The 23,221-nt window shown below is 40.0% G+C and overlaps 1 protein-coding gene across 1 annotated transcript in view; it reads right to left on the minus strand.

The window, feature by feature from the left end:
- polrmt (polymerase (RNA) mitochondrial (DNA directed)) overlaps window positions 1-23,221 on the minus strand; it is a 45,995-nt gene that overhangs the window by 9,572 nt on the left and 13,202 nt on the right. Inside the window, exons 7-16 of the mRNA XM_071487485.1 lie at window positions 21,752-21,919; window positions 21,016-21,186; window positions 19,390-19,629; window positions 16,842-17,627; window positions 16,488-16,610; window positions 14,522-14,644; window positions 13,309-13,488; window positions 12,145-12,231; window positions 10,139-10,252; window positions 529-581 (exon numbers count right to left, since the gene is read on the minus strand). Of these exons, the coding sequence (XP_071343586.1) occupies window positions 529-581; window positions 10,139-10,252; window positions 12,145-12,231; window positions 13,309-13,488; window positions 14,522-14,644; window positions 16,488-16,610; window positions 16,842-17,627; window positions 19,390-19,629; window positions 21,016-21,186; window positions 21,752-21,919 (2,045 nt within the window). The remainder of the gene's footprint in view (window positions 1-528; window positions 582-10,138; window positions 10,253-12,144; window positions 12,232-13,308; window positions 13,489-14,521; window positions 14,645-16,487; window positions 16,611-16,841; window positions 17,628-19,389; window positions 19,630-21,015; window positions 21,187-21,751; window positions 21,920-23,221) is intronic.

Raw genomic sequence — 23,221 nt, forward strand, 5'->3', positions numbered from 1 at the left:
TACTTATCTGAACTAATTTCCATGAGCAAAGTCCAAGTTCCACTTCTTACGGCTGAAACTGGAAGTGTAAAACTATGCTTTCAAGGTTTCCACACACTTAGGATATCATCTCCTAATGTATAACAAATGCAAAGTTACACGCAAGCTTGAGAAGGCAATTAGTGAAAAAATCCACTGCAGACAGCACTTTTGTGCAGCTGAAGTTCCTGCGAATGAAAGCTAACTGCCTCAAAAGTGAGCTCTACTTTCTACTTTCATTCACCCCTAAAAACTGAACAGAAAGTTGTCAAATGGTCTGAAGCTACATTATGAAAACATAACTAAATGTCAGTGTCAAAATGAAAGACCTGCTGTGAACACCTTTTCTCTCACCAGCTATATCCTCTGTCCTGGTTCCAGGTCACTAAAAACAGACTGACTGGAGACATTTCAGCACAAAATGTCGAGAGAGAGAGAGAGAGAATAAAGTGGTAACATTATATCCGCTCTGGGTCAGTGTTAGTAGCTGTTAACTACAGGAGGACTTACTCTTTGGTGTCATGGTTGATCTGGAGGTTGATGTGTTGCATGGTACTCTTCAGCTGGAGAGGCAAAACAAAGACAAAGACAAAGATTTAACTTAAATAAATTCACTTCCAACAGGCTGATGATGGCAGTAACCTAAGATCCAGACATAACTACTACATATGTCTGTTAAAATACAAAGATAAGAAGAGCTCCTCATTGTAACTCCCTAGATTAGAAAGGTTTCTTAGATGACAAATATGTCATGTGAAAGGACAAGGCACGTGAAATGATGTACATAAAGTGCAGCCATGAAAGAAAGGTATGCCGAGTTTAACATGTCACTCCTTAGAAGTATATTACAGCCTGAGTAAAGTCTTGAAACAAAAAAATATCAGGGCTGCAACTTATTAAATGTCATTATTGATTATCCTGATAATTGTTTCCTTGATAAGGTGATAATCTGTTTGGTCTTTAAAATATCAGAAAATAGAGGAAAATGTCCATTACAAATTCCTAAAGCCCACACTTACATCTTTTAATGCCCATTTTAGTCCAAAACCCTAAAATTTTCAGTTTACTATCACATATGACAAAGAGGTGGAAAATTCTCACATGGGAGAAGCTGTAACTCAGGACTGTTTGACTTACATGATCAATCAAGTATCCACATAAATGCTGATTAATTTTCTGTTGATTGATGAATGGACTACAAAACCACAGCTGACATGAGTCACTTTGCCTGATGCACATCAGCAAGCACCAAAACAGTGACCAAACAAAAGTTTAAAACATCATTATTTCAAGCCTCAGTTTTGACTTACATTTGTTCATGGTGGATTCTCAGTGTACCTGACCAGAATCCACAGTGAAAGGAAACTAATTTAAAATCAAAACATGGTTGATAACACACAGAATTATATCCATCCATCCATGTTAGGTTTTCCAGCTGTTTATTTAGGTCAGTGGCCACAGGGAGCCAGAGGGCACTGAAACTCATCTCAGGCTACTTGAACCCTAAAAGCTTTGACTGTGGTTCAAAGGTTCATCGCTGCTTGACTATATTAAATAGTTGTAGTTGTCTCTGTAGTGGCCATTTTGAGTGGATTAAAATAGATACATTATTTTAAATTGGCATTTATGGTTATTCTACCAAATGTCATTAAAGCATTTCTTGGAAAAGTCCAGGGTTGAGCAGTTTTAGCCATAGTCATTTTACAGCAGCCCATTAGGACATATTTTTAGCATTGCTAGTCCCAGTGGGCCTTGGCTCAAAAGAGATTATAGTGAGCTCTCTTGCACTGCTTTTGAGAGTCAGTTATAGCACTGTGAATTGTTCTAGGGTAAGCAGTCTGCTGTGTAAGGGAAACTTTTGGGTCAGTGAGAAGCATGTGACCTTGTCACGCCTGTGACAACATGATCACTTCACTGGTTTCTGTAAAGATTCCACAAAATGGGGATTTTATTTCCTTGTCACTTGTCACTGTCACCTGGAAACCGGTGAATCTTTGATGCAGACTGCATCCTGCACAAGGAAGTGTAAACAAAACCCCAACCAATGAGGCCACCACGGCTTTTTTTTTTTTTTTTTTAAACAAACTCCACTTCTCCTTTTGTTTCTGCTTAACTGATGCCCCTTTTTTGCAGAACAACCGTTATGTTCCACCCTGACATCTTGTTTTAAAAGGAATTACATCACATTAAGGAAATAAAGATACTTTTTCATGGGGCCACCTGTTCTCACCTTAGAAGCACATGCTCAAGACACATCTACATAGACATCTATGTACATCCACACACATATGTATTCACACGTGGACAGGGCTGAAGGTAGAGTGAGTTTGTGGTGATGCACTTTCACCATGGACAGGAAAGAGCTGTAACGGAGAGGCAGAGAGGGGAAAGTTGCTGCTCAAGTTCCCGGAGTATGCCACAAAATTACAGCTTATTAAAAGTAAGTGGTAATCAATCACAGCGATTGATGGTTCTATTAGAATTAATTAATGGAAGAAAAAGGCAAAAAAGGAGGTGAGCAAAGAGCACACTTGAACACAAAATAGTACCTCATCAATTACACAGTCTCAGCTATTTCTTAAGATAACAACTTCTAGAGTAACTTCTATAGACCCATTAATCCCAGTGATCAGCCAGCAGTGGGATCTATTTGCCAGTACATGCACGCTGCCAGGGCACTGGGCGAATACCGCTGTTTGATCTCTGCTGTTTTCTGCTGTTTTTTACACTCTCTCAGACCAACACCCAAGCTGTTACTGACAGTTGTTCTTAATGGAGAGAAGACTTAGCACCCTAATCTTCCAAGCCTTGAGGGGCCCATCCACTCAGCCGCGCCAAGGCATCTGCGGCAGGGCATCCTTTCCCTGACCCTTGGAACTGTGCCTGGGTGGGAACGACGCGCTACTATCAGGAAAGAGATATGACTGGCAGCAGGCAGCCAACTCCTTATAAAGTGAGCACATTGCATTAGTGTGTTTACTGTACCTTGCATGCAGCTTACACTAATGTATCTAAGTGTCTCTAAGTCTGCTCTGCCTGAACACATTTTCTGTTTTCACTCTGCAGCTTTGGCTCAGAAATGTTTTGCTAATTTAATTATATTCATAGTGCTACAAACACTTAGATCTATCTGTCCTCTGAATAATGAAAACTGCTTTTATTGTAAAAGGCCATTAGACACCATTACTGTTAGTTACTATTCAGAACAAGATTTACCCATGATTGTATGAATGAATAGAAAATGTTTGGGTTTTTTTTAAAGTTATTAATGGGCTCACATGTGAACAAATTTGCATTCTGCTGCTTGTTTTTAGGTCAAATATATGAAATTGCATCACAAATAGGCAAAATAATGGAACAAATTGATTCATATTAACCATCATGGCAGGTCAGTGGTAAAAGTTGAGCCTTTAAGTGTGGGTTTTACATGCCATTTGTGTGGTGTAGGACAGGTGGAAAGATAACAGGTGGATCAACTCATATCAGTTATTAGTTGGCTTTACACCACTTACTGACACATTTTTCAAATTTGTTGCTGGGTGGGGTCTTTGAATTCAATTTGTTTATTGCCCATAATATGAATACCACTCTTTAATAACCATGTCTGTTAATCATTCTTGCTTCTCTGTCTGTTGGATGAACAGTGAGGACGCTGAGACCCTTTGAAATCCTTCTGCAATTCTGAATATTCCCTTTTCAGATTTGTTCTGAGTCTGACCTCCTGAAAAGCTGGAAAACAAACATTTCACGTGGGATGTTCTCTTGACAGATTTAAGGAAGTGATTCTGGCTATGGATTTTATTAAAGTCAACATCGACAAAAGACGCTGGAGCTCAAAATTAGGGCATCAAAACTTTCATTTATAAAATCAGGTGACACTTTTAGAAATAAGTGCACTGACATATTGACAGTGTCTGTGTGCTCCGTGAACCTTTGTTTGCGATATTACATCCAGGTAAGTTTTAACTGAATCGAAGGTAGCATGTCACGAGAAGCGATACTTCAGTACAAAGTCAATGCCAAAATTCTGAAAATGTTAGGATATTTGTTTTTCTAATTACCATAAGTAACAAAGATGTCATAGGTACGAGAGAGGTGATTATTCCAGGACTGATGAGGGCAGTATAATAACACTATAAGTGTTCTAGTCTGACGGCAGGCACAGTAAACAGTAACAACAACGTGTAATGACAGCAGCAAGTGCAGGTGTAGCAAAGTACCACACACAATATTCACAAAGACCAACATTAGCTTTTTTTAGGCTAACGTAGCAGCAGCTCATAATATGAACTGGGTGCTCACAACATTAGCAGGCTACTATTGTCACCGTTCAGTCTGTTAAAATATCATGCTTACTTTTTAAACAGTCTGTCACCTTGTTAGTCAGTTTAAACTACTGCTTGCATGCTGACGTATATGGACGTGTGTGCTCATGCATATGTGGATATGTGTTAGCACACTGTGAGTGCAGCAGCTGTCCATCCAACATTTGTTAAGATATTTCACACAAAACTGCAAATGTAAACATTTTACTGGAGTGAGATGGAAAGTTTAGGGATCACCAAAAGTTGATCAAATCCATGTTGAGGGGAACATGGATATCTGTACCAAAAATTATAGTTATCTATCTAATAGTTGCTGAGTTATTTCAGACAAAACCAAAATGTCAGGCTCATGGTGGCACAACAGCAAAAGTCAGGGGATCACCAAATTCATTAAGATACATCGTCTGGGAGCCATGAAAGTTTTGTGCCAACCAGAGCCAACCCAGCCAGGAGATACCAAGATATTTCTGTCCAACCAACCAACCAACCAACCAACCAACCAACCAACCAAGCTGCTAGCATGGCTAAAACTATAATGTAATTTTTTTTTAAATTAATATTAACATCTACTTTTCTCTTTTGCATTAAGGTAATGTTACAGATTACACTTTTGCCACATTTACCTTCTACTTTAAAGTGATTGTAGAAAAAGAAACATGCTCTATTGCATATTTGTACATGATACTTAACTGAGATTTCGGTATGACAGACCTGTTAAATTAATTAAACCTCTGATATTATTAGCCGCATGTTTAAAAGATTGCATGGATATAAAGAGATTAAAGTGACAGGTGTTCACATGGATGGCCGTACATTAAAGCTAGCTGCGGGGGCCAGCAAGCTACTTTGTTTGGTGGTTCCAGTTGATTGCTTGAAGGTCGCAGTGTGACGAATGACAGAATTACACAATTATCAAGAAATGGTTTTAAAATAGAAGCATAGTGTGGTGAAACCCCATTAGTTTCTGCCATGGCTGATATCTCATCAATCATTGCTCTATCAGGACTTGTGAGGGGATCTGTCCATCATTCTGCTCTTAGCATCCCATCTTTGTGTCCTCATGGATCGGTACAATGGAGGGAACGGAAAGAATGTGACTTAAAAAGGGGTGAGGGTGAAAGAAATGGAAGTTACCTTTGATGTGAGTAATGGACTGTCACGCCGTAAATGAGGTCACAACCATGCTGCAGTCCTGTTCATTTTAATGAATACATGCATGATCTGTGTACAAGTTCTGACTCAGACCCTGGGGCTGTGATGAATGAGACCTTGGCTAACCCTAGTGTGTGTCTGTAGGGAATAGGCTACTGTCGTCTAAATCACCCGAGAGCTGCAGTGCAGATGGTCATGGATACATCAGCCATCAGGAACCACATAAAAGCTATGCTGCCAAGAGAGGGAATCCCCATTCATCACACAGTGTTTAATATCACCTCTCATCTACTCAAGAGGAAGCAGTTTTGTGCTTCACCTCATACACCTCCTTTCTCTGCTGTTACAGGTCACCTGGTCCTGTACCTCGCCTTTTCCCCCTGAAGATAGATGAAGACAGCTACAGACTCACAGTCGCACACACCCCTGAGCCTTGCCACACTTCCACTGACCTTTCCCAGACCTTCTTTCTACCAAACTTTCTTAGTCTACCTCTTGGGGATGTCCTTGAAACTCAAACTGCATTCATAATTTCACCCCAAAATGCCACAAGATTCTGCAAGTTCAACGAAACATCATGCTACCCCTGGGAACGGCTCACTTCTTTTCCAAGGCAAAAGGAAGCATGCAGGGCATCAAGCCGACATTTAGAAATACGTAGTTCCCCAGAATTTGAATGAAAAGCATATTCATTGTATAGACTTATTGTATAGACCCTGTGACTTTCTCTAAATCTGCTGTAATCCTGCTTCTATACAAATGAAAAGAGAGCAGACAGACAGAGCATGTCATTTGTTAAGAATGGCAGTAGTATAGAAAGTAGACTACTAGAAACTAGAAATCAAGTTGTTAAAATTCAGCATGGGTTTGTTATTAGTAACATAAATGGATTACTGATCTGGCGTTGTAGAGCACAGGCCCAAGGCTCCATGGGGTCAAAATGACAAGAAAAAGACATGAAATGCTAAAAGGGACATCAAAGAAATTACATTGAGATGCTAAAGGATCACAAAGAGATGAAAAAAAACTACGAAGACACACACAAAATGATCACTAAGAAATGCAAAGCATCCAAAGAGACTAAATGACCACTAAAGGACCACAAAAAGACACAAAATGACTGCAAATAAAGACCAAGTGAACATGTATTGTTTCATTCAGTCTGGAGGTCTTGTACCCATGCGTCCCATATTTGTGCCAAGAAGCCTGTTTTTTAATAATCCTTCCATGATTAGTAGGATTTAGGGATAAAAAAACTTTTATTTAAAATGTATTAACTCTTGGGGCTTGTAATGCAGTTGATTTAACTGTTTATCAATGATAACAGTGCCCAATTTTTGACATGCTGTAGGCGACAAACGATTGCTGTTTTGTACTTAACTAATAAGAAATTAATCATGTTATCATGATAATCAGTCCAGGAAAATTACCACCAACACCCAAAATAACCTAAACTGAGTCCTTCCAGAGAGAGGACATTAGATCACAAGCTTTTACTGACAGTATAAACTCACAAATCCAGTCAAATCCAGCCAATCCAGCTGACGACTCCCTGGTGTCGCCATCCGCTGAGAGTGAGATTTCACTGTAACCTTGCCTGGGAGGGTTATGAATGAAAATTAACAAGAAATCTGAGCCAGAGTGACCTCTGATCCGATTAGTATCTCCAAATCCTGTTAGGCATCCTCCCTGATGCATGTTCATGCTCCACTCAGATACTCCATCCAACTCTAACTTTCTCACCTCCCATCACGTGTGGCAAATACTACATCACCCAGGGTGTCATGCATACTCTCTGTATGTTCACTGAAAACAACCAGAAATCAAAAACCCAAAGATGTACTCATGCAGAAGCACTGCTGTGTGATTATGTGAAGCTACTGTAACTACTTTCTCTCCCCTTCTTGGTTTTCTTACTGTACATCATGCTTCATCTTCCCACTCTATCTAGAGTCTAATTACTGATGACCCTCAGAAACACTGTGGCCTTGGATTCAAGAGGCAGAGAGGGGACTGGGAGATTGAATTTAATCCAGCTACGCGGGGAAAAGGTGACCTTTCTGCAAGTTAGTTTCATTATTGTTGGTTAGTGATGCAACTGGATTATTGCAGGGGATGAAGAATGTTATATATGAAGTGGAAGCTAAAACCACATTCAGGCAGCAAAGTCATCACTTCATTTATTCATTCATTCATTAATTTCTTCAATTTTGGGCCTTGAAAAATGCACAGGTTAATCAGCTACCCTGTCCCTGCAGGACATTAAAAGAAGCAGATCAAATCAAGGAAATGTACCACACTATATCCAGAGAGAGACAAACCCACAGGGGACCCACCATCTGTCACCCACGCTCTCTTGCACCTGCTTAGGAGGTGTCACACCCCCTCTAAGCTAACCTTCTGCTTCATGTCATACTAAAAGAGCAGGCAGCACGCTGGGCCAGCCTATGAGCTAGCTGTCTGTGCTTGGCATACGCTATATGTCTGTCTCTTCCTTTAACTTAGTTAATGAGCTTAAGGATATTAGAAGCTTGCATGGGTTTGATATAACACACAACCACATATACAGGCTACCTCTTTCCATGTACACACACACACACACACACACACACACACACACACACAAGGCATGTTATCTTCAGACGTGCTGGCAACAGACATGTTATCTATAAGACATGCTACTGTCAGGATCTCCATAGTGACGAACAACTCCAGTGATGTTGTTCAACTCCATTTAAGTCGGGCCACTCACAGCAATCACAATGCACCATCAGTGCTGCACTCCTAGATCAAACCTATCGAGACTTGGAAAGTCCAGCTCGGACATTCTACCCGTAAAGCATCCAGTACTTAAGGATTTGTGATAATTTGTGTCCCCTGTCTATGAGAAGACTGACACAATAATTATTTTAGGGAGCAAAATTTTCTGTGGAAAAAAATAAGACGAGAGAAAAACAAATTAGAAGTGAATAAGTGAAATTGCCTAAAAATAGTTTGTGGCAAAAACAAGGGGGATGGGTTGTGGACACCCTAAATGCAAAGTCAGACGACATTATATCCCACAAGCTCACTTTTTACTTTTAGATAGTAGCCTTGACAGATTGCCAGTCTATCAAAGTACTTTAACTATGCTTTTAGAGATCCTGGTGTGTTTTTGAAGACCTGGAGAGCCCGATGAGAGGCAAGTGCATCAAGTCATCTCCATCAGCTGAAAAAAAAAATCTGATTAAATCACATGCAAAGTAATTTTGTCTCAGCACATTGGCAGTGCTGCCTATTGAGCTTTGTGGTCTGGCTCTGTGAGGACAACAGCTTGTTCTCACTGGATAAAAACACTGAAATTTAACTAGTTTTATAGCTTGTAAAAAGCTGACAGCTATTAGGAAAGCAGCTGTTTTTAGTGCTCTTGTGTTTGTGTGTAAATACTCATTCGGCTCATACAGCATGTGTGCAATAGCTTACTGTATGCCCGCAGCATCAGCCAACCTGATTTATTATCAGCTTCATCAGAAATTCCATCAGAGTCCAATGAAATATAATGAGTGGAAATTACACTGTGAAATGATGATTATAGTGAAAGTGAAATCACCTCACAACCTCATGGAAATGAGGGGTCAAATCTAACAGACATTATATAACAGCACAAGGCTAGTACACACAGGGGGTTTTATTAATGGTCATTATGTCAAGAGAGAGATTAATGAGTCCTGTTTGTCTTGTATTTATGTGAGTTGAGAAGTGGACATACTGTGTGTTATGAAAAGGTCAGTTGTTGGGAGTATTGAGAATGTTGTGCAAGTTGAGACAAAGAGAAGAAGATGAGAACAAACAGGTGGAGGTTCAAGAGGAGAAGAACATCAGAAAGGTCAACTAGATAATTTCTGAAAATAGAGAAATGTAGACAGGACTGTAATTATCCATCATACAGTGTGGGGAAACTATGTTGAACATACAAAGAGAGGGTGTGGTGCATCAGGATCACAGGTAGGTTCTGCCACTACTGACATTTAGCCCTTTTCTACTGCATGGTACTGACTCAGCTGACTCTACTCGCCTTTTTTTATTTTCCATTTGGCAAACGTTGTAGATAGTACCTGGTACCTGGAACGTTTTTGTGTCCCTGAGGTGATACCAAAAGGTCACATGAAAACACTACAGACAACTGATTGGTCAGAGAGGATTTGCACTACTGCGTCAACATTACTCAAGATGGGACGTTCTGAGCAAACCTGCCATTTTTAAGCAGCCAAGCACAGCTCACTGTAACCTGTCGCATTTCTGTTAGTTACTGTACAAAACCTTCAGTGGCAACTTGTAAAAGCACGCCACAGTCAATTAAAGAGGTCCAGACATTTTTCTGATAGGTATCTATGTCCCCCATTGTTCATTACTGCGTCATCACTATAGTAATAATCCTATTTAGGAGGTACTATCTGTAGTTACTTGCTACCCAAAGCAAGTAGAGTGGATTCGAGTTGAAATGATACCATGATGGTGCCAAAGAACGCTAATTTATTCTAACAACTGTACTAGTTAAAATACAGAAATAGACACAGACAGTATGCGTGTACATTTTATTATAACTTCACTTTAGGGAGACAAGTAAAAAAACTTGACAAATGCCGACAAATGATCAAACTTACCACTTGGTGGCGTGTGCGATGGTATGGCTGAACAATGGGTAAACCCAGGGGTGTCACCCACTCCACAGTGTGGCCAGCCTTGGAGATGAGCCTGGCGCTCTCTGTCAGCCAATCCTGCAACAGATGGACATCAGCAAAGGTAAAGTGAGGGCACACACAGGATCAAGGAGCTTACTCAGAAAATATACAAAACACGTCACCACTAAGGGGTGTGAATACCTGTCTATTTGTTGTGTTTGTAAGAGTGTGTATATGTGGACGTCAGAGCAATTAAGTTCCGCCAGTGAGTTAAAATCAGCTGGCTGATGAAGCTTCATGGTCGGCTGGCTCAAGAATTTAATCAATCAGGCTATAAATGTGGAGCATTTGGAACAACAAACTTCTCCCACCAGCATCAACAAATGATCAATGCACTTCGGTCTGCTGCTTTTCTTAGAGAAGCTGCAAACAATTGTTGCAAACTTGCTGAGGAACAGGTGAGGGGTTTTTGCTCATTCTAAAAACTGAGAGCAACAGTGCTGTTTGCATGAGTGTCTGGCACAGTTTGTCTCCAAGAATGGAAGCCCTATTAATGTCCCACAAGCACCTCCTCTCTCTCTCACTCACACACACACACACACACACACACACACACACACACACACACACACACACAGAGCTGTGGGAAAGACAAATATGCCCTAGCAACTCCAGGTAGCAGTCTGGCCCAAAGCTGCTCCATTCATCATCACCTGTCTCCGTATATTCCCTGGCACAATGAAAAGAAGATATCACGAAAGCAAAGAAACGGGCGTGAGAGATTAACCGGAGAGATTGCTGGAGAGATTGACTGATCAGTCAATCGATTGATAAAGGGCAGACAGGGAGAGAGAGTAAAGAGTGGACAGAGACAGATTTCAAGGGAATGAATAGCAGTGTTGACAGATTAAATGGGAAATGTGCAGAGAATGTAGGCGAGCAGGTCAGCGATGATCAGCTACCTCTCTCGAACTCATACTTCAACTCACCCCTGTGAAATGCAAGAGGATGTGACCTATTTAAAAGAAGCAGGTGCATACACACAAACACACACCCGCACAAGAACATTAGGTCGCCACTGAGGTATGATGGGAAAGGGATTTTTCATCTCCGACGGGGTTGTCCCCACACACTCCCCAAAGGACACACACGCCAGCAGTGGGTGGTGTTTCTATTAGCTCGTCAGACTCCTCTCTGCCTGTGGAGGTAATGCAGAGTCTCCTACCAGGTGCAGGCTCTACATCTATAAATTGAGTCTATGTGATGAATGGGTGCCAGTGCTAGGGTAATAGTGAAGTAAAGCAGTCATTAATAACAATAACATCCTATATTCAGTAGTAGGTCAGTAGTCAGAAATGTGAGTAACACTTTATTCTAGGGATCTGTAATTTCATATAAATATTATTAACAATAATAATAACAATTTCCTTGAAGGTTTCCTCAAAAGAAAAATGAAAAATGTATTAATCAAAGTATACATTTCTGTTATTTCAGTTATCTTAGTTTAGTTAGTTGCTTTGAGTTTGATTTCTAGAAAATTTTCTTTGAATAATCAGATCAGTGTAAACCCAAGTAAGTATGTGTTTATTATTGGAAACCTTATTCTTTGTATATGTTTGCCTGGAGTTGTTAATTAATTAATTAAAGCGTAATAATTCACACAGTCTCTTCACACATTTAGAAACAAATTACAAATAGATATTCTGTGCCATCATGGATGTGGAGAAAAAGTCTGAATACCTGGGTAATTGTGCATTGTGTTCCATGATAGATAATTGTATGTTTGCTTAACACCTGAATGGAAATACTACTTACTGCATACATGATTATATTCTAGAGAAAACAAGAACATTAACTGAACTTTTACATAATATTTTTACTGAATGGCAGATCTGTAATGTAATTAGCAACACTCAAGTAGGTGACAATGGGTTGGATGAGATAATTGCATGCATCTACCTGACTTTATACAGTTGTAATGAACTCACCTGGATCTCTCTGGTCCCTGTAAACATCTCTTTTAAGCCACTGAACACCAGTCGTACCAGGTAATGGGATGCATCCCATACATGTTCCTGGAAAAACAACACATAATGATTGTGGTGTATTCACATCCTTAAATACATTTTACTTTTTTGCTCCTCTGCATTTCTAAATGAAAACAATTCAATACAAGTAATATTTAATAATTTTTTTTAATGTTTTTATTAAATGGATTCAATGTATGAATGAAATGTAAGTGATAAAAGTTGCGGCACACAATGAAAAAAACGTACATTTCTCATATCATTACAGAGATATGGCCTCCTCCTCAGTAGGAGCTGCCTCACCCCCCATCCATCCCCCTGTAATCAGTCATAATTACACTTCCCCCTAATTCCCTGTTTAAACAATTAGGGACATTATGCAGAAGTCATTTAGCACAATCCTCTGGCTGTGAGATGGTAGATACACTGACAACAGTCTCATGCTGATCCCATCTATACAGACAATGAGATTATTCTAAGGAACTATATAGCTATTTGACAGATAATAAGCACTACAGTGAAGATTAAATACTTCCATTTTCCTGCCATGGTGTCATCTGACAGAATGGGTGTGCCCATCAACGGACCATTTATGTGCAATGCAGTGTGATGGTTTTGAACTAAAAATAGATCCAGATTGGCTGTGCAGAGGATATCAAATATTATACCTATTGTTGTATTACACTCATGGCCTCCCTGATTCAACCATACAATATTTCATTTCACTGCAATAAGATAATATGTAAATAAACCTGACTAAAATTAGATTGAAAAACCTCTGTGCTTGGTCCCATGCAGCTCACTTAGAGGTCAAACTTACTAAAAATCCCTTCAAGTGCATCGTTAAAATGCCTTCATGCAGATGCAGAGGACAATGGAAAGGAGGACAGATCCCAGTAGAGAAGACCTTGTACTTGATTACCAGTCCATCTGGGCTTGATGTGTGTGGAAGTATGCTGTACGTATACCCAGAGAGGAAACTGTAACAAGGGCCCCATATAGAGGAGATCCTGTGCTAAGAGGCCAGTCTGTCATGCCACACTGATTCAATGCTAAAAATAAAACAGTACACTGTTTGAGGGGAATCCCCCCAGCCATCACCCTCACCCTCTACCACCACTGTACCTTGGGGAACTCATCAATCTCCTTCAGCCTTTTCTCTATCTGGAGGCGTCCTCCATAGCGCGTGACCCCATACACCACAGTCATCACCGTCTGTTTGACCACCTTCCTGGTGATGAAGCCCTCCAGGACCTGGGCGATCTTCAGGCCATTCTCTGCATCCCGTGCTCGGAACTCCTCCACCTGAAACAACCACATGGATGTGTTGCAGGTACACAAACATTCATAATTTATATAAAACATACAACCAAATGAGGAGCAGCTTCTGTTCAAAATGTTTCTTTTGGAGCACATTTTGATGCTTATCCAAAAACCCACATTAATATAATCTTGGTAGAAGTATTTTCACTAAGGCTGCAACTAATATTTATTTTCATTGTTGATTAATCTGTCCATTAGACACTGAATGTCAGTCAGGAAAATGTCTATCACAGTTTCCTAAAATCCAAAGTGACACCAACAAATAGTTTTGTATGAAATGAATTTACCAAAGCAGTTGTTCATTATTTGCTGCTGATTGGCAAATTGATCAAGCAACTAATCATTTCATCTCTAGCTTTTACACATCCTCCAAAAAGATGACAATTGCCAGTGTTGCTTGTTGTACAGCTTATCTTTGTGAGTAAACAAGATTTACTTTCCCAGATAGCTTGTTATTTCACAAGCCTGATACAGTATCATCTAACAATAACTGCAATGCCCAGAGGTAAAAATACAAGACGGTGTCCTGCAGCAAACTGCTACAAACCCAGCTCACTGACAACTTCACACCGCCTTCGAAAGGTTTCAACTCTTTCTGTCAGCACACTCGGATTCATCCTCTAGTGAGATGTCAGTACACCACAATTAACTTCAAACTGTTTCTCCCTAAAAAGAAACATGTTCACAGTTAGCTGGGTCTGCTGATGGCTTTATATGCACACTTGCCCTTTGAGCCTTCAGATGCAGGAGGCTGTCTATTCTCACTGCATGCTGATGCAAGGCATGAGAAACTAAACAAGACCTAAAGTGAGAAACTTAAAATTTATTCTCAGTGCTCAGTCTGTCACTCACTATGGGATCCCATAGTGAGTCATCTGAATGTTAACAGCTGAGCAACTGCAACACGCCTTGCAAGTGAAATCTACCACTCTTCAGTTACCTTGTGCACCTTTCAAGTAAATGCATTTCAAAGAAGAGGAACAAAACAATGCAAACTAAAAACAGCGGTGCTGACCTGCTGTGCTACTCCGCTGTACACGTCCTGGGGCACATCACAAGGCATGAGGTTGACTGATGTGGCACCAATAACATCTCTGCCTAGAGCGGCGTAGTGCTGGAGACCATTACAGGAGCCGTCCTGTAAGAGAGGTGGAGAGAAGGAGAGGAAAGATTAAAGCAGCGATGTGGAGGAGGAGAGAACACAGACAGAGAAAAAATTACAGAGATCAGCACAGATTGGGAGAGGGCAGCGCAGGGTGAAGGGTTAAGGGTGAACAAAAACAAAGAACAGATGGGAGAAGAAGAGAGTAGAAGTGAAAGAATAGCAAAGACGAGGAGAAAGAGAAAACAGAAACAAGGGAGAAAGGGTGAGATGAAATGCATGAGCATCAGCTCAATAGATGAGAAAAATTTGGTTGAAGCTGTTAGTGGCAGTTCATTGCGACATATCTCTGTGTCCCACAGCCCAAAGCAACAGGGTGAATTTCACACTTATTGCTAGACCATCAAACCATCTGTGAGCATCATTCAAAGCAACATCTAGATTGGTTTTGGCATAAGACAAAGTAAATACACTACAGGTGTGTAGGCAATTAGCTGATGAATTGGTCAATCAAGTAATTTAATGGTAATTCGTAATGAATTAAAAATAATTGGTTAATTTTTTGTAGGATTGAACATTGTCCCAACTGAAAGAATATTGCTTTATGCTGCCCACCACACTGAGCAGCTTAAATGAGATAAGATGTCCTGCAGATACCAGTGACGGAGCCATTATAATAATTTGCAAGGCAGAATGAAAGTCTAATATATATGAGGATGAATGCATCTGCATGTTGTTTGTGTTTTTCAGGCATTCACTGAGCATAAGCCTGACACAAACTCACTACTTTTGGCTATTTAGATTCTGCCTGTTCCTTATGTGTTTATCTATCAGGGGCAGCACACATTCATTAACATCAATTTGATATAAATGTGTCAGATTTAGCTAAAGGCTACTTTTCATCTTCAGTCCCAGAGCAGGTTGAAGTTCAAACAGCTGGTGAGGAGGAGGAGGTGCTAAATTCTTTGAGCCTAACTGATAACACTAATTTCTATCTAAAGCCAACAACTGTTCTGTGCTTTCACATCGTGCTATAGCCCAGAAGCCCAGAGTCAAGAAAGTTATTGCCTCTTGCATTATTTGCATTTTTTTCTTTGTGTAATTGGTCCAGTATTTGCCATGACAATTTTCAACAATTTGTTTGGTCTAATTAGAATAAAAGTCACTATATGTGGATTATTAAAAGCATCAGGAAATAAATTTTCTCAAGTGCCAAATAAAAGCTACATTATAACAAGAGCCTGAGGTGCAGACCATGTTGCATTAGTCTAAAAAATATTAAAAGCCACAGCTTGTGTTTAAAGGTGTAAATCACAGAATTCCTGGCATACAGCTGCACAGTTAGTCAGATGCATAGTGTAGAAAATCAACCAACACTGACACTATTCTAGAGGATTTGTTGCTTTGGTCTGTGTAAGAAAAGACTTGGACTTAAATGCCTGATCCCAGCAGAGGATAGTTTAAGCTGTGGTCTGATCTGTAAGGTTAGGACTACAGGTTTATGACTGATGACATAAATTGGCCCCACATGCCTTAGGAGGTCTTGGCTTGTTAACTTTGATGTGCCCTCTAAACCAGCATTATAATACATGACTAAATGACACACCTTATTTTTTAGGAGGCTATAAACTGGAACTATAATTGGCCTATGGGATTGTCAGTTGAGAATATCCCTGAGGATAATCTGTGCTAATCATTTTATATATTGCATTTATTGTTTTACCTGAATGAAGAATAATGAAATAATGAATCTTCACAATCTTGGTCTTCAATTCAATGTCTTATTAAAGAACACATTGATCAGAGATGGAACGTGCGATTCACATCGTTATGCATCTCTGTAAACAGATAAAAAATTCTTTCAAGTGTTGAATGGTACCTGATGAACAGGAAAATGAGAGATGAACTGTGTTGGATCGGGAGATCTCACAGCGTTGGCTATCTCCATGCAGCAGGCTAGTGCCTGCCAAGGCTCATCTGCATTCATCCACCACTTCTTACCCTGAGAAAGACAAACACACAAACATGGCACATTATTCTGAATACATACACATGGCCAGACTTTGGGTTTTGACAGATATTAATATCTTTTTTAGATTTTGTCATTTGACCATCGGCCCATCGGCTGCAATCTGCATATTTCAGAAATTGAAAGAACTGCTATGTGGTCCTATGAATGTATGTTTGGACTATGCTATTAGTGACCAGCAAAAATGAAGAAGGATCAACTGACATTTAGAGGGTTGTCAGCAGAGTCCAGTATATCCTCCATGATAGTGTTGGCGTACTCCAACCGTCCCTGCAGTGAGCTCCTCTTCTTCAACCCTGTCAGATTGACTAAGTGGATCTTTAGCCAGTCCAGACCCTTGGGACCGAGGGGCTTCCCCTCTGCAAACACTAGGACGGCCCGAGTCACGTCGCTTCCCAGGTGATTAAAGTATGGGGGGCAGGGGTAGGTACGTCCCCTGAAGTCCATGTTGTGAGGGAACCAGAAAATCTCATCCCGCACGTGGTTGGCGATGGAGAGTTTATAGAGAGCGTCCATACGCAGGCTGTGCATTTCACTGCATTTCTTTTTGGCATTAATCACCTCCCTTTTCATGTGAGCCTTCTCAGAAGTGGTGTAAGTGTTATCTTGGGGGTTGAAGTGGGGTATTTTGGGGGCCTCTGACAGGGGAGGAGGGATATCTAGCTTATCACTACCCCGATCATTGAAGATGGAAATAATAATATCCAACAGGGGTTTGTTGATCCTCCAGGCACAGTTGCCCAGCTGGTTGAGAGAGTCAAGGACTGCATGGAGGTTCTGGCATTTCTCCAGCAGCACCTCATGTTGGGTGGCCCCCTCCACTGTGCGCATCAGCTTGGTCGGTGTCAGCAGATAGGCTCCAAACTTGACAGAAGTCCAGGGCACAGGAGGGCACAGCATCGGCATCACGTAGGAGTCAAAGGTCAGCTTGGTCTCCATGGCTTCCTGCTGCATCTGAGTCAGGATGGGGTGGGGCTTGATGAATCCGATCTGGTGGGTAAAACATCAGGAGAAATTCAATTAGAAACCTCGAATGAGCAGACACAGAAAAACAAAAACAATTGCTCTTATAAACAGAGACAAATGTGTCAATTACAACAAATAAAAGATGCTAGCTCAGTTTATTTTAAAATCAGGTTATGGTTAATCATGACAGAGTGTAGCTGATTTAATTTGAGCATAATTCTGATAAATATATACAAGAAGATGAGCAATAAATTTGGACATCTGTTTCATAGCAGTTTAAGTTTTAATTGACAAGAAGAACAATGCACAACCTCTGCACTGAGAACAGATGCAAACAACAAGGCTAAACACAAGTTTCCAGGGATTTCTTTCAAGGACAACAGTAAATAACGCTGCCATCCACAACAGCTGTAGCTCCATAACTTGCACAAAAATGCAGCTTACACACTGGAGCTTTAACATTGCAGATGATGTCGTGAAACTTTTTTCATTTTCTTTGTTTAGTTATGTAAAATCCTGGTTAGTAGCAGGATAGCAGATGGATATCAACATGTTGACCATCTTATACCAGTATAAACTCGTTGCTGGGCATTGGTAATTTAACACTGTTTTTTGCTTTGATGTGAAAGAATTATTATTATGTCCTAGTTCTAATGCAACAAGCATGTAGTTCTGGACATAAAAACCATCATAAGGAAAAAATACAGCAACCTGACAGAAAAATAAAACACCTCAGCATTGCTTGCATGAGTCAGACTGTCATGCTGTGTTGTAAAATCATTAGAATGCTCCCCTGATGGGCCAACCTCCAAAGAGAGAAAGAACGAGAGGGGGGAAAGAGAGAGATATGAAAAACACACATGAATAAAATTTTGGTACAGTACTGGTGCCATTGTCAAAGTGGATCAAGTCCAAAAAGTCCACAATTCTCTCTCTCCCTTTCTGCCTCTCCCCCTGACACCTCCCACCTCACCCTCCTGCAGGGTCCCATGGCACTAAATCAGCAAGCCAATTAAGGGGACACTAAAAAAGGGATTAGCCTGGAACCTATTCATCTTACTCAACTGTTCCCCCTGCCAATTCACACAGGGGGGAAAGGGTTTTATAATTCACACTCTTTGGAGCTTCACAGTGGATAGGAAGGTGCTCAAGTGTTCAAGGTAGCAGGCTTCAGAATGACACTCATCCTGTCCAAAGTGAAGGTCAAGTGTTTTCAGGTAATTTTTCATTGTTTTTACCCCACTATGCTTCTTTCCTTATAAATGAAAATGTGAACTTTACAGTGACTTAAACTTATAAAACTAAATAAATTGTAACTTTCAGTCACAATAAATATAATTGGATTTCACTGATGGAGGCTCCTCATTATGAACTGTTTTGTTCATTTTTTAAATTTTTTTTATTTTGAATCAGTTCAAGTACTTATATACTCAATGTTAATTTCCTCATAACTCTAACCCTTAACCATTTTTTTCCACATAACTCTCAGCTGAAAGGATCTTTTTTGGTCTGAGTGAATGCTCAGGAATCCTGTTGGCAGGTTATCAAAGGTATTCAAAATCTCTCAGATCTGGATCTGAATGGTTTTATCACAGAGGCCAAAGAAGCCTAAGAACCCAGAAGACCTGTGTTCATGCTTCTGTGTAAGAAGAATCTGCCCTGCATTTTTGGCAAGGCTACTTTAATAGAACTGCTACCAACTCTGGGGTTGCTAACCATGTGCTCCTTTGATATCTCTGCAGAGCAGACCAAGTTGCACTTGGAAAGATTTGCACATCCACTGTACCTGTCGGGTGTTACGGAAGGCGTACATGTGGTAGAGGATGGGGATGAGCTTCCTGTCGTTGGCTGGGTTCAGGATGTCACTATTAATTTTGAGGTTCCTGATCATCAAATCCACCAAGTAAGTCCCCAGCTCCAGAGTTACTTTGTATGGCCAGTTTGTCTCTCCCCCTTGCAGCGTTGGTCCTGAACTCTGCTCCGTCTCCAGCTCACACCACTGCTCCCTGGGAAGGACGTCATACTCCTAGAGGGAGAAGATCAGAAGTGGGTTATTTTAATTTCGTTGGAAGTGGCATGTTAATATCTTAAGAATTTGTCAAACAGTAACTGAAAATTGAAAAAATATCTTTCATGTCTTAAGAATCATTATGGATCATTATTTTCATTATTGATTAATCTTAGCATTATTTTCTCAAATAATCAATCAACTGTTTAGTCTATAAAATGTAAAAAAAATTGTAAAAAATATCCATCCCAGTTTTTCTTAGTCAAAAGTGCCAGCTTAGCATGAACAAGTTCAAAGTAAAAGTTGGATGAGAATAAACTATAAAAGTGAACAACACAGCATCTTGCACCCACAGTACAACAGGTACAACAAGTATTAGGCAACAACAGAACAAATTCTTTAGAGTATTTAGGTATTTGGTAATGATGTACATAAGTAAGACTGACCTGAGGTGAGAGACAGTTTAGTCAAACATTTATGGTGTTTAACTTTCAAAATGGATGCATGAAAATGTAAATGAATAAAGTGAGAAAGCTGACTAATGTTTGGTATCATAACAACAATGAAAAACACCATAACAGGCAGAAATTTAACTACAAAGATGGCATCAAAAATAATTTGCACAAAACAAACACCTTGACTAACATCATGTTTAACTAGCTACTGAACTATAACGAGCTCTTGCTCATTATAGTCTTGATGCTATTAGCGTTTTCCCCAGTGTACCAGAACCATCAAAACACTGGTGGAACACTGAGTCAGTGATACTGGCTGTAAACTTCCACTGAGGATACACAGTCCTTTGTTTTAGATAAAACATAATGAGCAGCATGTCAATGAGCTGGTGAGCAACATCTATACTAACATCCATCAGATTTCATCACTTGTCAATTGTTAATCATTTAGTTAATTCATTTATTTTTAGATTTTACTGCGGATGTTGAGGGCCTACCATTATTTCTCCAGAACTATTCAATGACCTGTGATGTCCTTTAGCGGGCATCTATGCAGGCTACACAGTGTCTGCTGTGCAGTACAAAATATACTGTATGTCTTCAGCTTTTATAGTTACAATGCTGCATATCATGTTATTTTATTCTCTTATTAAAGCATCAAGATAAAAAAGTCAAAAAGTCAGAAAAAAAACAATTTATTTGCATGTAGTTTGTATGTAGAAATTAGCAATTTCTCAGGTCAATTCTTTTTTTTTGTTTGTTTGTTTTACACATCTAAACTATGATTTTTTTATTTTGTCAGGGCATACATCAAAATGAAGAAACAAGTCTTTCTTTGGACCACAATGCATGCAAAATTAAAGTGGAGACAAAAATAATACATACAAGAAGTGCACATAAAGACAGACATCTGGAGCATCATTAAACGAGTAAGATGTCCTTTGCTTACCTTGGTATCTTTGGCCAGCAGGTCTGTGTAAGTGTTGTAAATTTTGCCCAACTTTTCCACTGTCTGATTCTGTCGTTTCTGTTGCACAGAGTATTTGGTGTAGACCCTGTTGCCAAGATCTCCAGCTAAAATCTTCAGCGATTCTCCACTGAAAGGCAGGTTAGCAACACTCTGGACAAGAACAGGACACAGTTCAGATGGTCAAACAGGTGAAAACAGAAGCAAAAGGTTGTTTGAAGCGTTCATCAGATCTGGTTTAGTTTAAAAAAGGCCTGTCACTGAAAACATGGCCAAAATGGTAAACAGACCCAGGTGTTGCCTCTCTTTGTCTTCACATTACTTTCACTGTTAAAAAAAAAAACACCGCTGGTGGTTTCAGAAATCACATCACACCCATTTAATCTGTCCATGCAGAAAGCAAAGGTATCTGATCAAAAGCATGCTCCTCTTTGCTGCCAAAGATAAAAACTAATGCTTTTCCACATGTTGTCACTGTCAGCTCTTGATTTGCGTTTTGTCGTTTCCCAGACTGCTTAGACCATATTACACAACTGCAATGTTGAGAAAACAAAGGACTGATAACAGTGACATAACTACACATCTTCTTTTTATGTTGTAGTAAAATAAAGCTGTCATCAATCAAATGTCTTTGACTCAAACACAGACAAGTCTTTGCTAAATCCTCGATTTCTGGTGTTTCATTGAGCGGCAGACTGGGTTAGATGGGTTGTGTTACCTGTATCATGATGTCAACATACTCCCTATCCTCCAGCAGACAGAGGTAGGGATAAAGGTTAAGCCTGTAGTCCTTGGTGTTGGTGTTTGCCAGGATCATCTTGCTCTCCCTCAGGGCCTGAAGGAGGATCTTCTGCCACTGAGCCCGCTGCTCCGCCAGCAGCTCCCTCTGAAAGGACAACACGTATGTAAGTCTTCCATCTCATGACTGGGACTGACAGCAGGGAACCCTTAAAGAATGGGTCAAATTAAATGACCGATCCTGCAGAAATCCTTGTTTATGACATACTGCATGGCCCAAATGGAAAGTCATTATAAATTGTGAAGCAGTAGACAGGGCCGACTCTCACTGGACACAAACTATTGGGCAACATGAGCATGAATCCCATCTGATGGTTAGGCGTGTTTGGCTCAGGTACCTCTGGAAGAAAACAGACTTAAAACAACAGAGCCACACTATGAATAAAACAGGAAGTGAGACCTATTCATGTTTTCCCAGAGGTTTCCTTTAAGAGCGCAGTTTTAATGCGCACAATTCACCAATTAATAATCATTTGTCATTTTTATTCCCATCAACTGAAGTTAAATGTGTAGTTGGACAACAAAATAATACATTCTGTTTTGGGTCTTTTAACACTGCTTTACTGAAAGTGTCACCATTTTAATTAATCCACCAACTGATGCAACTTAAGACAAGATTTTCTACTGCTATTTTGATCTTATGTGTTTTAAATGAAGTAGAAAATTGTTCAAGGCTGCAGTAGTGCTGAACAATTAATCAAAAATATTATCAAAATTGCGATATGACCAAGTGCAAATGGCAAGAGTTGCAATTCTTTTGGTAAAAGTAAAATGTGTCACAACATACCATAAACAAAGAATTGCAGTGTGGCCCTACAAATCACATTCTCCAGACGTAAAGGCACGTGCTTGTCTGGTACAGACCTGATCAGAAAACACACCCTCATCATTTGAAATTCTTTTTTCAGTGAAAATGACCATTCCAACTGAAAACATGACTCATTTTGCAATCGCAATATGACTGTGTGTATGTGTTAATGTTCACTCTTCAGCTGAATAGTTTTACTCTTCTTCTCACTGAAGCAGAGACACAGTCTGGATTGTGAATGGTGAGGTGACTCTGCGTCATCTCCAGAGGCCTCCATTACAATACATTATTATTCTGCCCTGCCTGTCTGTAAATGCTTCCTGACCACCAGGGATTCTCGGCTTGCTCGCTTCCCACGAAGCCAATCTGCAGAGGCAGACAAGCCAGGCTGGACTGTAAATGCCAGAGTTGGAAAGAAGGCACACCGCAGGAATATGATGTTTCTTGCTCTAATCTGTCAGACCTAAATGCATATTATTTCAAAGTTTAGATCAGAGACTCATAGGAGACAATGTATAAACATAGATGTGAAAAGTATGAAAAGTGTGTTAAATGTGAATAAATCAATATTTTGTGTATGGT

This window comes from Trachinotus anak, unplaced genomic scaffold, assembly GCF_046630095.1.
Source record: "Trachinotus anak isolate AG129_WGS33_773 ecotype Australia unplaced genomic scaffold, CSIRO_AGI_Tana_v1 ptg000010l, whole genome shotgun sequence".
Classification (NCBI taxonomy): domain Eukaryota; kingdom Metazoa; phylum Chordata; class Actinopteri; order Carangiformes; family Carangidae; genus Trachinotus; species Trachinotus anak.